The sequence below is a fragment of the Strix aluco genome, chromosome 13, assembly GCF_031877795.1.
Source record: "Strix aluco isolate bStrAlu1 chromosome 13, bStrAlu1.hap1, whole genome shotgun sequence".
NCBI lineage: Eukaryota > Metazoa > Chordata > Aves > Strigiformes > Strigidae > Strix > Strix aluco.
The window spans coordinates 11114182-11127053 of NC_133943.1; the positions used below are offsets into that span (position 1 = coordinate 11114182).

General features: G+C 41.1%; 1 protein-coding gene across 1 annotated transcript; it reads right to left on the reverse strand.

Moving 5' to 3' along the window:
• Positions 1 to 4422: 4422 nt before the first annotated feature.
• Positions 4423 to 11049, reverse strand: C13H5orf47 (chromosome 13 C5orf47 homolog). The gene is made up of 5 exons (XM_074838359.1): positions 10761 to 11049; positions 9048 to 9136; positions 7480 to 7582; positions 4866 to 4915; positions 4423 to 4483 (listed from the first exon to the last, which is right to left on the reverse strand). The coding sequence occupies exons 1-5, from the start codon at positions 11047 to 11049 to the stop codon at positions 4457 to 4459; spliced, it is 558 nt and encodes a 185-aa protein (XP_074694460.1). The 3' UTR covers positions 4423 to 4456.
• Positions 11050 to 12872: the final 1823 nt, after the last annotated feature.

The window sequence follows — 12872 nt, forward strand, 5'->3', positions numbered from 1 at the left end:
TTCTTTAGTCAGAGTCCATGCAAAATTGTATTAGAAGCTTTGAAGTTAAAACATGAACATTGACTACCAGAGAGGGCCCTAAAGACAAAGACATTTACTGGATGTAAATGTTCAGTGAAGACAAAGGTCACCTTATACTTTCCCGAAATCTGACCATGTTAGAAACTCCACATCCTGTTCTCGAGGTTTGCTTAAGAGCTGAAATCTTTTCATGGAATAAATCATCAATGAAATATTGTTAACCTTGGTGATTGATTACGTAGTAATGGCCAAGTTATGATAACCTCACAGGCCATGGGACTGCAGAAGCTCTGCTGTTAGGGCAGAGGAATCTGATTCATCACACCACCAGAGCAGATGGGGCACAAGCAGAAGAGCTGCCTGGCAAGCCTTCAGTTTGCAGGAAATGAGGTTTTATCTGAATTGATGGCTTTGGTCCAATTCAAGCAGGAAACAAACTCTTCTGAAAATGCCCACAAACTGGAAATTCCCAGAAAGGTCACTTCAGAAACATCAAAACACTTCCAAAACACAATTCCCAAGTTCCCAAGCCTGTGGCTGATCAGTGACAGTCTCTGGCAATAGCAGCAGCATGTGCAAACGCCAGCTCCACACAGTAGCTGTGGGAGCTCCCAAGACCCTCTGGCTCCGGTGCAGCCTTGATCCTGAGGACTACCCCGGGAAGCCTGCCCAAAGTCACAGCTCCACGTCAGGGAGTGCAGGAGCTCTGGCAGTCCCGCTTCAGCCAAACCTCTAGCGCTTCCAGACATGGAAATCAAAGTGGAGTTCAAGCTCCCAGGGTTTTCTTGCTTTTAGCTTGACAGCAGATTGGAAGTGGTTGCCCAAGACCACCAGCTGGAGTTTCAGGCCCCCAAGCCCTGGACAGTCCTTGGTGCCATTGGACAGACTACTCCAAGACAGAGGAGGCTGCATTGCCTGGGCTGATCTGCCAAGTGCTCCAGGAACCAGAGGAGCTCAATTTGGCAAGAACTCACCAATTGGGATAACTTCAATCAAAATATTTCAGGCCCAGCAGATGTGCTATTTCCAGCTAAACTTTTTACCAATAAATCTCTAACAAGCAATATGAAAACCAAAGGCCTTACTCTCCATTGCTTATCTTCATATAGAGGCATCTGCATTTATGAAACACAGTACAAAAGAACACTTATTCAGACCAGCTTTAAGATCCTGAGACAAGTGGCTGACACTATTATGTATGGATAACAAGAATTCACCAGCAATGCCTTCAGCTACTCTGTGTGCCCTGGCTGCCCCCTCCCACCTCTATACCGCAAGGTACCTCCTCAGATCTCTTGGCAACCATTCACAGGGTTGAGATGAAAAATTTTCGAACTTTTAGAATAAGCTAGAGTTTTTGTTCTGTGTAGAAAGGTAAATTATGTACTGAGAAGGCAAAGCAAAGACAAAGTGTGACCTCTATATTTGCACATCTGCTTCGGTTCACACTCCAAGTGAGATTTGTTATTAAAAACTTCAGGTAACTGATATGCATATTGAAGAATGTGAAAGATCAACACTGCTTCCCAGGAACCACAGCAGGACAGTATAACACTTGCTTTTGGTTCTGCAGTGGTGATTAAGGAGTTCAGAGGAGGATTAGTTGTTTTCTGAATCTCAAATATATGATCTAGTGCCCTGAGGTTCCCTTATTTATTTCTGACTCCTTTTATCAAAGAGGGTTTAAATAAAATTTTCCCTACATAAACCAACCTTTTTTTTCTTGTTGAACGTGTTACTTACTTGGATCATACAAGCATGTTTTAATGCAACACAACACTTACTTTCTCTTCTGCAGTTTACACTTAAGTGGTCATATGACTTATAAAAAAAGAATACATTACTGCAGGGGTCTGAGTGGATGGTGATGGTGTATGTGTCAGCTGCTCTGGTTTGTATATCTTGAGCTAGGTTCTTCTCCAGAATCCTTTTTCAGCAGTTTAACTGCTCTGACTACCCCTATTCACAGCAGTACCTTTGAAATCCAGTCACTACAGTAGAAAGCTAGACTTCATCACCCAAAGAGTTACAAATTCAACCTGAGTCAGCATATATCTTTTTGCCCCACTGCAGTAGTTGTTCTGGCCCAAAGTGATCTGAAGCATAAGAGCCCTTTCAAAGTACTGCCAACTGAAAGTTTTTTTCTATTAGTAGATCCCAACCAGTTAATTATATATCATCACTACCACAGGGTTTCTGGGGAAGGGACTGCTGACTCTTACTTGTGGTTTTACACACGTTGAAGGCTGAGGAAGCACTGCTGCTCACCAGCCTTCAGTCTGGACACAAACTGCTTTCTGGAGTGAGCTGGAAGCGAGGCAGGAGTAGAACAGAGGCATGCTGGACAAAGGCTAAGACAAGTAGGCAAGAAGATAGATTTGCTGAGATTAATAAGAAAGGCAGTAGTTACTTCTTCCTCTTGATTAGCAGCATGTTAACAAGTATAAAACCATATGGCAAGGTTGACACTGCATAGGCCCTCCCGTCACATCACACCTGGATGAAAAACAGAGCAGCACAGCGCATGGGTCCAGGCTACTCTGAATCCCCACAAAATCTAGCAAAGCCACTGAAGCTGGGCAATGCTGGGACTAGACTATCGCACCTCACTGGTCCCTGAACACACAGAGGGGAAGCTGGCACTCCTGCATTCCCACATGTGTACCAATAATAGATCTAATCTGTTCTATCTGTATGTATCTGTTATATCTAATCTTCCCTTGCACCTTCTGGACGCTTACATACACGAAGTGGCTGCAGCATGCAGGTTAAACACTATCACATAGCCCTGGCAGCTACTGGCAACCAATCTGTACCACCTTTTCCAAATGTAAGAGGTAAATGGATAAGGATGATCTAGGGCCATATTTATCTTTCAGAATGTCTTCCTTTTAAAATGATGTAGCATAGTCCCACAGACAAAGGTCTATATTTATCCAAAAAATCTTAATGAGTAGGCTGAATTTCATTCAGAGATTTAGGTTAATGCATCTCGTCTATCCTGTAAAAGTAGCAATTATCCATCTGGAAGAAAAGCTTTGTTTCCAGGGCCCCTTAAGTCTGTGTCAGTACAGGTACCAACTGCAGCTGTAGTTTACAAGAAAAGAAACATTAGAGCACCAACTCTACAATTTACAATCTGGGATTATAAACTAAATACTCTCCAGGCAAACATTTCATTGATAGAATTGTGGGAACAGGGAGATCATCGCCCTTAGTACAAGAAGAAAAAAAAAAAAAAGAAAAAAGTGTGACTTCAAACATGTGTTTTGAAAATACCAAAGAACTATGACATTTTTGCTCTGCCAGAAAAATGATCACATCTTGATTGAATACTTTGCTTTCTCACTTCCTTTTCCAAGCTGAAATGTCAACTATTTTAAGTAAAATCAGAATATTACTCAACCACAAATCAGAAGAGAATCTTGATGCCAGAGCTGTCATCAAAAGGCACATTCCAGTTACATATTTGCAGTTTTACTATTAAGAAAACAGAGATTAAACCCTTCCAAATGCTTTGCTGCTTAATGACACAATCACTAGCATGTTATTAAAGCTCAACACTGACATTCCAGTCATTATATCTGCAAACACTAAGACATTATGCAATGAGAAAACAATCCTTTTATTGAAACCAAGGATGTCTAATTGTGACAGGTAAATGTTTTATCTACAGAGATGAAATCCATATACATACTATTTTCATGCAGTCTTCATGTCCCTTTTACACAATTTGCTAGTTTAAAAGGGCTTAACAGTCAATCAAGAGTTCAAGTATGAAACTCCATAACAGAAGAAAATTATATCATGTTATTGAAGTCAGCTAGATAAACAATACCTTCTGATTATGACAATATCATTATGTGCTTCACGGTGAACAGTAAGACAGAAAACATTCACCTGGTTTCATATTCAAAATACTTGCTGAGATTCATGTATAAATGAATGAACGAACATAAGGGTAATTGTGTATTTTAATATAATAAAGTCAAATATATTCAAATCAGTAAGAAAAAAAATGCTTCTTTATATTTTGTGTGGAGTTCTGCCTTACTGAATTTGTGTTTGTTTATGATTCTGACAAGCTACAAAAAAATAGATATAAATACAGAGTCAATGCTAAATGTGTATCTCTATTCTTTTGCAAGCAAACTGTCACAATATTATGCTCATTAAAAAGCTTTGGAAACTAATAGCTAAGTGAAACACTAGACTTAATGACTTGAAATAAATATCTCGCAACAGAGCTGTTTAAGCCACTGTAAAAACAAACCTCTTGAACAGTAGAAGCACATCCACCAGACAAACAACAGAGAACCTGTTTTCACTGAAATCACTTGCAGTCTTGCCACCGACATCAGTAAGAACTAGATAAAATAAAAACTTTCACTACTTTCATATTTCCTTTTGGATTGAATCTTCCTTTATTTTCTTGCTATACCCAGTCAAAGATAGATGACTCCTAGAGAAAAAAGATTACAAAAATGAAGTGGTGCATTCCCTTTAATATAAAAAAAGTCAATATAAAGTGTGACAAATACTCTATTCAGATTCTTCAGATTTTACTTTGGACCATCACAGAAGGATTTAGCTCAATAAAAATGCAAAATCTACATCCCAGTCTTGGCAATGCACACAGCCCTTCCTGCTGAGGACAGATCTATCCTGCTTCCCAAACATGACTGAAATCTTAAAAAACATTTGAGCCCAATGTCAGTAATACTGAAGTATACAACGGGTATTTATTAATAACGTTAAACAATATCAGTGCATCTTTTTAATATTATGATTTTGTTTATTTTAGCATTTAAGCTTGCTTGGCAATTAACGGACTACATACATACCCTGTCCAGGTAGGATGCCTCATTCTGTGAGCTTCGGTTCATATCATTGCCTGTGGGAGAATATTTTGTGAAGGCACATCATCATTTTCTGTCACACTGAATCTAATCTTAATTGCAACATTCCAAGGAGTAAATAGGTGGCATTAGAGTTCAAGTAGATTTTTGTTCTCTCAAGAAAACTATTTATAGAGGCAATAAAATGCAGCAATAGTTTTCCAGATTTATTAATCTCATTAAAAAAAAAAAGAAGATAAAATGAACCCAGTTTATTCAGATTTGTTGATCCATATCTAAAGGTCTGATAGAATTATTCCATTTGCTTCTTGTTTAATGAAAATTTCAGATCAATAAGAGACTTATCTCCTTGATTTGATGTTGTGTAAAATCTGTTAATTAGGAAGAAGGTATTAGAATTGATGGTTTTCACCTAAATAGAGTTTAATAGTAAATTCTCGATTAAAGTTTCTGAAAAATGAGGTGCAATTACAATTAAGGATAGAGTAAATGTTGAGGGATAGAGTAAGTGTTGGGTTGGTTGGTTTGGGATTTTTTTAAAGTTACTGGCAATTATATACAAAGATAATGCTCTCCCTCCAGATGACAAAAAGAAATGAGTATCTGAAAAGGGAAGGGGCCCTGTCTATAAATACAAGCTTCACAAATCAGGACATTGCATATCTGTAACAAAATCAGATTAGCAGCCATTATATTAAGACGGTAAATCCACCTAGGAGATCGCATATCAGCAGAATTTTGGGGTTTTTTTACAAAAAAATGAAATTTTGGAGGAAATCACCTATTAGAGATTTCTACTCCTTTTTCCTCATCTCTTGATCTCCTTTTTGTTGAAAGCAAGCAAACAAAAAACCTGGAAGGTTTTTTTTTTTCTTTAGTGTCCTACATATACACAGATGTATATGTGCTATATATACATCCAACATACACATTAATAGCTGTACACAAAAATTTCTGCAATGATCCAAACTGTAGATCAAAACCTTTCGATTAGGGAGAGTAGCACAGCGTTACAAGGGCTTCTGCAACAAGTGTTAAAGCAGGAAAAATCCTAAAACACTACTGACATGAACGACACCCACTCCCCTGCACCAAACCTCTCCTGGCAGGCAGGAATGGATGAGTTCAGGGGGAAGGTACCCATGCCCAACCCTGTGCAACTCTTAAATGTCACAGGTGCTCACTTCTACAGGCATGAGTTAGATACAGTGTTATGGTTGCAAATAATTGCTCACTCTCATTACTTCAAACAAACGAGCAATAATATGGATGAACAATGCACCATATAGAGAAGCAGATAGCATTTTGATTGATGGCAAAGATAAGAGAATAAGGATTATCAGAGCCACAAAAGAGTTTCCATATAAGGAGAGACTTTGTAGACTGGAACTTCTCAGCATAGAAATATAAATATGACAGAGGCCAATGGAATCTTGATTGGTATAAAGAATATAAATAGCACATAGTTAATACCCAGCATTTCATAATACCAGAATTATTCAGGAATTGGTTTTAAAGCAAACAGAAGAAGTGCTTTTGCACAAAATGCTTAATATTTGCTGAATAATTGCAGAACATGCTGTTGTAGCATATTGTGGAATTTCTTCTACTATTCCAATAACATCCACTGTAGGTCACAGGGGGCATTCATTGAGGTAGACAGATATTTGTTTTAAAACAGAATTGCACTTTTTTGTTCTCATGAAGAAAATTTTTGAGGGAGTATTTTCTTGTCAGGTATGCAGAAATCTAATTAGTATGCAACATACAACATTTTACAAAAATAAAATACTGGCAACAACGGACATCCATTTTGGAATATACCCTAACACACCTACATATGGAAACTTCCATCAGTACAAATGTAGCTAAGCAGAAGTACTGTGGGTGAATATGCCATTTTTTAACGTGCCTGGTAACTCTTCATGGATTAGTATATTCTTTTTCCTAAAAATTCATCAGGCTGTGAGGTCAAAAATTCCAATTACATTTGTAAGCATACACTGCATTATCTTAAATTGTGCAGCAACTACAATGTCTCTAATTGAAGTTGGCTCACTGCAGAGCACAAGTTTTAATTCCTGAGTCATTTTCCAGTAATGAATAGCTGCATTCAGGCCACAGTGTGAGAACATGTTTGATGGTTGTGTTAAATTGTGTTACAGCTACCTTTGAGGAGCGTCTAATTTATTTATTGTCTGTATGAAACCAACCAGTATTTTCCTATGTGAAAAAATAAATTATTCACACAAGTACTGCCTTAGACCAATCTGTGAATAATAGTTTAATTACGTATTTCATGTGTTCGGAAAAACTTGCAGATATTTTATGTTCATGTCTTTAATGTTAGCAGCAAACGCTTCTGCCTTCTTTCCTCCAAATGAATACACATAAGACCCTCAGTGAAACACAAGGGTTTTACAGATATGGCTAGAAGTGTCTAAAGTATGCAGTGAATTCCATAATTTGTGAGTTATAAAACCTACTACCCAAAACAAACAGCTGAATGGACCTTAAACCTAGGGATCTTAAGTCAAAGCACTTACATTAATAATTTGTTTTCTCTAGTAAAATAAAACCTTATCAGTTCATTGCCTACCTTCTCCATTAAACTGACTGCAAGTCAAGAGTCGACTTCTGAACTTTTCATTTTCTTCAAGCATCTTTGAAATTACTTTGCGGACCTTAAGCCAGGCTTTGGACTGAAAGGTAAGATTGAACTTTCTCAGTGAAGCATATAAAAAGTTTGCATTAAAACATCTATAGGGCAGAACTTTGAATTCTCCAGCATGACTATGGAGTCCAGTTGTTTTTTTGCTGAGGATCAGGAAGGGGGAGGTCTGGAGGAGGGATATATATGTGGGATATACTGGAAGAATGACCTCTATTTAAAAGTCAAAAATCATAAATTACTTCATGATTTTCCACATGCGATATCCTCTTCCTTTCTTGCCTAGAACTCTTGTTTATGCAGGGCTTATGAAGTGCCCTTCTAGATAAGAAGATCTTATGAAAACGTGTGTAGAGCCATTAAACTCTCTTAAAGTAATCCAAAATGGGAGGATAAATAAGATTGTTTATTTTTCTAGGAGCAAGAACTTTCCATATAATTCCTCAACAGCAGCATAATTCAGACCCCACACTCAGATTCCAGAATAGCAACAACCTTGCCTATTTCATATCAAATACATATTAATCTGTTTTATAGATGTTGATGACCTTTATTTTAGAGGCATAAAGCTCCATTTATAGTGGGCACATTTCAAACTTGTGCATTTAAAATATTAAATTGGAACTGTTGACAAAGGCATTCAGGCAGAGAGGCAGCCTAACAAATACCAATGGCTGTTAATGTGCTAACGTTATGACTTTTGCTGGACCCCATCCGTGAAACTAGTTTAAATCTAAAGATAATCACTTTCTCATGGACGTTTATGGCTAAAACATAATACATATTCCTCATTCTTTTTGAAGACTATTTAATGTACTAGAAGAACGATATTATAGTATGATATTAGCTGTTCCTCTGAAGTCAGTAGTATTTTGCTAGTTTTAAATCAAGTATCTGTGACACTACTATAGTACAGTCTAGCTGATTACTTGTACTTCACACATTACGAAATCTCATAATGAGTTACTGTTTTAATAAATGTGCCTTTTAAAATTTCAAGCATTTGTTGAACTACTGAACAGGAACAGAAATAGGTCTGTGAAACAGAAAGTAATTTTGTATTGCTACTAGTATGGTGTTAATACCTCTGATTCTCGCTTTCACTTATTTGTAACCTGTGGGATTTCTTTGCTTAAAACATAAGAGGAAGAGGAGCTGCAGAGCTTTTTCCTGCTGGGTTTCACCCAGCAAGGTGTGCAGCACCCTGGCCCCAATCCAGCAAAGCATTTCAGTACAGGCTTTAAGTCAACAGCATGCTCTCATTTTTCAAGGTAAGCACACACTTAAGTGCTTTATTGAATGAAAGCCAGAATTTTAAAGCCCCCAGAGAGGGAAAATAATACCATTTTTCTTTTCTGTAAGTAAGGATTTCAGTAACAGACTACCAATTCAATCTTTTAATCTCCCCTCATGCTCTCACATAGACATACACAGAACAAGCAGGAAGCAATTTTCTCAAACGCAAAAGCAGCTAATTCAGCTCCCACATTTTATACCTTTTGCTTCTTTTGTTTAATTACTTTATCAACATTTCTTGAAGGGAAGGGAAAGTCAAAGATGTCAGCCTTAGCCTCTCGAAGGTCACCTAGGAAGAGAGTTTAGAAAGCATATCCTGAGTGTTTACAATATATTCCTGCCAAAGCTGTAGATCTTCCACGTGGAAACTTACTTCTGGTCCCAGCAGGTTACAGGATATCAGCCTTTACACTGTGCTATTGCCTTGCGATATAATTCTCCATTGTAACCATGGGCCAAGTGGGTGTCTCTCAAACTCCACAAAACAGATTTCAAAACTGTACAGCAACCAAAAATTAAGACAACAGGCTTCTGGGCCACACAAACTAGCTTTTAATTCTCTCTTTTTCCCCTTGCTATAGCAGCTACTAAAATTCTGCCAGAGCTCAAAGAGAAGGTGAGTAGATTGAGGCAAGAAACCAGACAAATCATCCCTGCTAGCACTAAAAAACAGAAACAAGAGGGGCAGGTTGATACTGTGGATTCAAGACAGATATCTGCAAGGAGGAAGGACTCGGGTGACTTCCCAGCAAGGTGAGGATGGCAGCTTTCCAAGGAGCTGCTGGACAGGCAGGGCATGGCATGAGCTGAGCAAAAGGGTGACCCATGTGGGGATGCTGAACATGGCCACAGCTGCAGGCTCATCCCTTGCTGCAGCAGGGCTTCAGGCAAACCAGCATCCTCCAGGTCACCACAGCCCCACCACCAGATACCCATGGCAGCCACATTGCAGGAGCAAGGCTTTGAGTTACCGATAGTCAGAGTCTGCCTCCGAGCCACAGGTTGGCATCACTTAGATAATAACCCATCAGAAGTGGTGCTTTTAATTACAGATTAATATAACATTTCACTTTGACATCTTTGGAAAAATGGCTTTTAGGAGGAGAAAAAAATGTAAGACAATGAAAACATCTCAAGAGCAACAAGTTAGTAAAATTCAGGACCACCCTATCTGTGTCACCCATCATTTCCAGCTCACACGCCAGAAGCCAGGTCATGTTCTCCATTTTCACTCCATTTCGTCCTGTGCAGCAGAGCTATGTTTCATAACAGATCACAACCAGTGGAAAACTCCCTAATCTTTTTTGTTTGCTTTTATAAAAAAAGGCACCCACACCCATGCCCATCCCAACTTTCTTTGGTTCCAGCCACAAAGAAAGAAAATTAAGAAACATCTTTGAGCTGTCACAGCAACAAGGGAGCCAGCAGCACAGCAGCTCTCTGGTTAGGCGGGAATCTCCTGAGGAGAGGAAGGAAGGACCCAGAAGTTTGGTGTGTAACAAGCAGCCCTGTTGGATGTAGCTTATTTTTGGCCTTATTGCTGTCACAGAAAAGGACAGGGAAGGCTGCACTGCAGGCAGTCACCTCACCTTACAGGTCGGAGACGCTGTAGCTCAAAAGTGTAAGAGTTTGGGGCAAAAATATTAAATTTTTCACTCATGTAAGTTTAACACCATGTTCCACCTCCTGCCTAAATACCCTGTCCAACTGTACTGGGCACATTAAAAAAAAAATTGTGCCACCTTCACCCCCGAGTGTGCAGAGTCTGATTGAGAGGGAGGAGCCCAGTGGCACAGTATCAACACACTGCGGGGAAATGGTTTCCCGCCAGAAGAGGGGAACATGGCGGTGGCTCAGCCCTGTGCTCTTCGGTGCCCAGGGGCACAGAGGTCCCCGCGCTCAGCAACACGTACCGCAACGGCAGTTGACAGGCTTCGCCACGCCATAGCTCCCTGCCACCTGTGCCCTGCCACTGGCAGCGGGCAGCCCAGGGCTGGCCTCGTCCCCTGGCACCGAGGCTGCCCTCTGCCTCCCGGTCTCCCCCATGGGGCTCGGCTGGGGAAGCAAGGGCCCAGCCCGGCCCGCCTCGGCCCATCGGCAGCCCCTGCTGTAGCGGATGATGGAGCCGCAGCGGTGGGAGCCAAAGCTGTTGACATAAACAAGCGTCACACAAAGCTTCCCCTGGCTGCGGCCAGGCTCCATCTGTGGTGGGGCAGGATGGCGGTGAGGCCCTGCTGAGGAGAGGCGGGGGCTGGATGGACGGGCGTCCTGGCTGCCACGCTGTGGGGTGAACAGCACCCGTGGCCTCTTCCTCTGGGCAGGCATAGCGTGGGGATACCTGCAGAGCAGCCCTCCGGCCCTGTCCTGTCTGCTCGCCATATTTCAGTGTCCCAGCTGGGTGGTGAAGAAGGGAGAAATAACTGTGAGCAGGAACACTGAGCTCAGCGCAGAATGGGAGCAGGCCTCTCCCGGTCTCTCTCTCTCAGTAGTAACCTGCTCCACAAGGTTGCTTTTGGCCAGCATTAGTTAGGGTTTAGCACAAAGTATGCTGCCTGAAGTCATATACTGATATATTTCATGCAATATTGATAAAGTGATATAGGGGACTCCAGGATGAAGGCAGTGATGAATTGTTTGTCTCTGCTGTGATTGAAAGAGGAACAAGTGGGATCTTTTTGGTGTGGGAGCTTCCATAGTTCCTGCATTGATATAATGAATTTTCACATTGGTGTACTTGAAACAGGTTACCTGCTAGGGCATGGCTGGGTGGCTCCAGCCACCTGCTTAACAACATTTATGAAACAGTAATTTAAACAGCTGTTATCATTTTGTTCTTCAAGCAACAGCAGGCGTACATGCGCACTGTGCGATACTGAGGGGACACCCAGCGCAGGCAGGAGTCCCTCCCGTGAAGGTGCTCTACAGAGACGTGTCCCTCTGCAGCAGCGGGTTTACGAGATATGGCCAGTGACAAGTGGGATTTCTCAAACCACTTAAGAGCACAAGTCCCATTGATTTTTGCTTTGGCTCTTAAATACTGCTCCATATTATTTCCCAGAGTCTAACACACTTAACTGCTCAGAGGAGGGAAAGCATTACAGATTAGAAAGAATAAATTCTGTGAAAAGACCTTTCTCTAATTGTTTTAGCAGCACCAGCAATATGAACGACGCTGACAATTTGTCACCCTGGCCAATGGATCCGAAAAGACCACGAAGCTAATTGGAGTCTTTCCTCAGCCTTTGAGGAGGCTGAGAGTCCCTGCGGTCCCCAGGGCTGCTGTCACCTTGTCCCCACGCAGGGCAGGGTGCTGTGCAGAGGGACCCCACGAGGTGGCAGCCTTACCTACGGAACAAGCCTGTGTCCCTACCTCTGCGGCGACCTGACGTGAAGACGGGGAGCTCAGGACAGGATAAAAACCCAAAGAACTCTTCTGCGAAGTATCCCAGGATTTCCAGGTATTTTACACGCTGTCAGAAAATGGCATTTTGTGTATGCAGTTGAAAAAAAGGAAAACAATTTCCAGAGGCACAGCCTGACAGTTTGCCAGAGTAATTTGTTATTTCCCAATGATAAAAGGGCATCTACTGCAGGCTCCAAAGTGTACGGACTAAAAAGGAGGTCACAGATACAATACAACCACTGAGTCAGTAGCCTTGAGATCAACTGTAATCTCAAAATAACTCCCCAAACACCTGAGACTCCCTCCTCTGCAAAGATCTGAGCTAACAAATTGGCCTAGTGAGGTAGCAGCCAGAAGTTCAATCTGGGGGTATTTAGCCCAGAGAAAGGCAACCGAACAGCTTCATTAAAAACTGATACTGGAGTGCAAGCTTCGTCATATCCATTAATCACAAAGCCCTGGTAAAGAAAGTACTCCTTTTCCTGAAGCACACAAGTCTCAGTCCACAACACAAAAAACCACTGAACACATACACATAAACAGCACGATTTTCATTCCATGACTGTCTTTGCACTGTGCATGAACACTTGCTGCTGTGTCTTCCCTGACCAGGAGTTCCCTT

Coding starts and splice junctions, on each gene's coding strand:
- C13H5orf47 (XM_074838359.1), bottom strand. CDS start 11,049: ATGGAGCCTGGCCGCAGCCAGGGGAAGCTTTGTGTGACGCTTGTTTAT. Junction 9,137..10,760: donor GCCTGTCAACTGCCGTTGCG/GTACGTGTTGCT, acceptor CTCTCTTCCTAG/GTGACCTTCGAGAGGCTAAG. Junction 4,916..7,479: donor CAGTCAGTTTAATGGAGAAG/GTAGGCAATGAA, acceptor ATTCTCCCACAG/GCAATGATATGAACCGAAGC.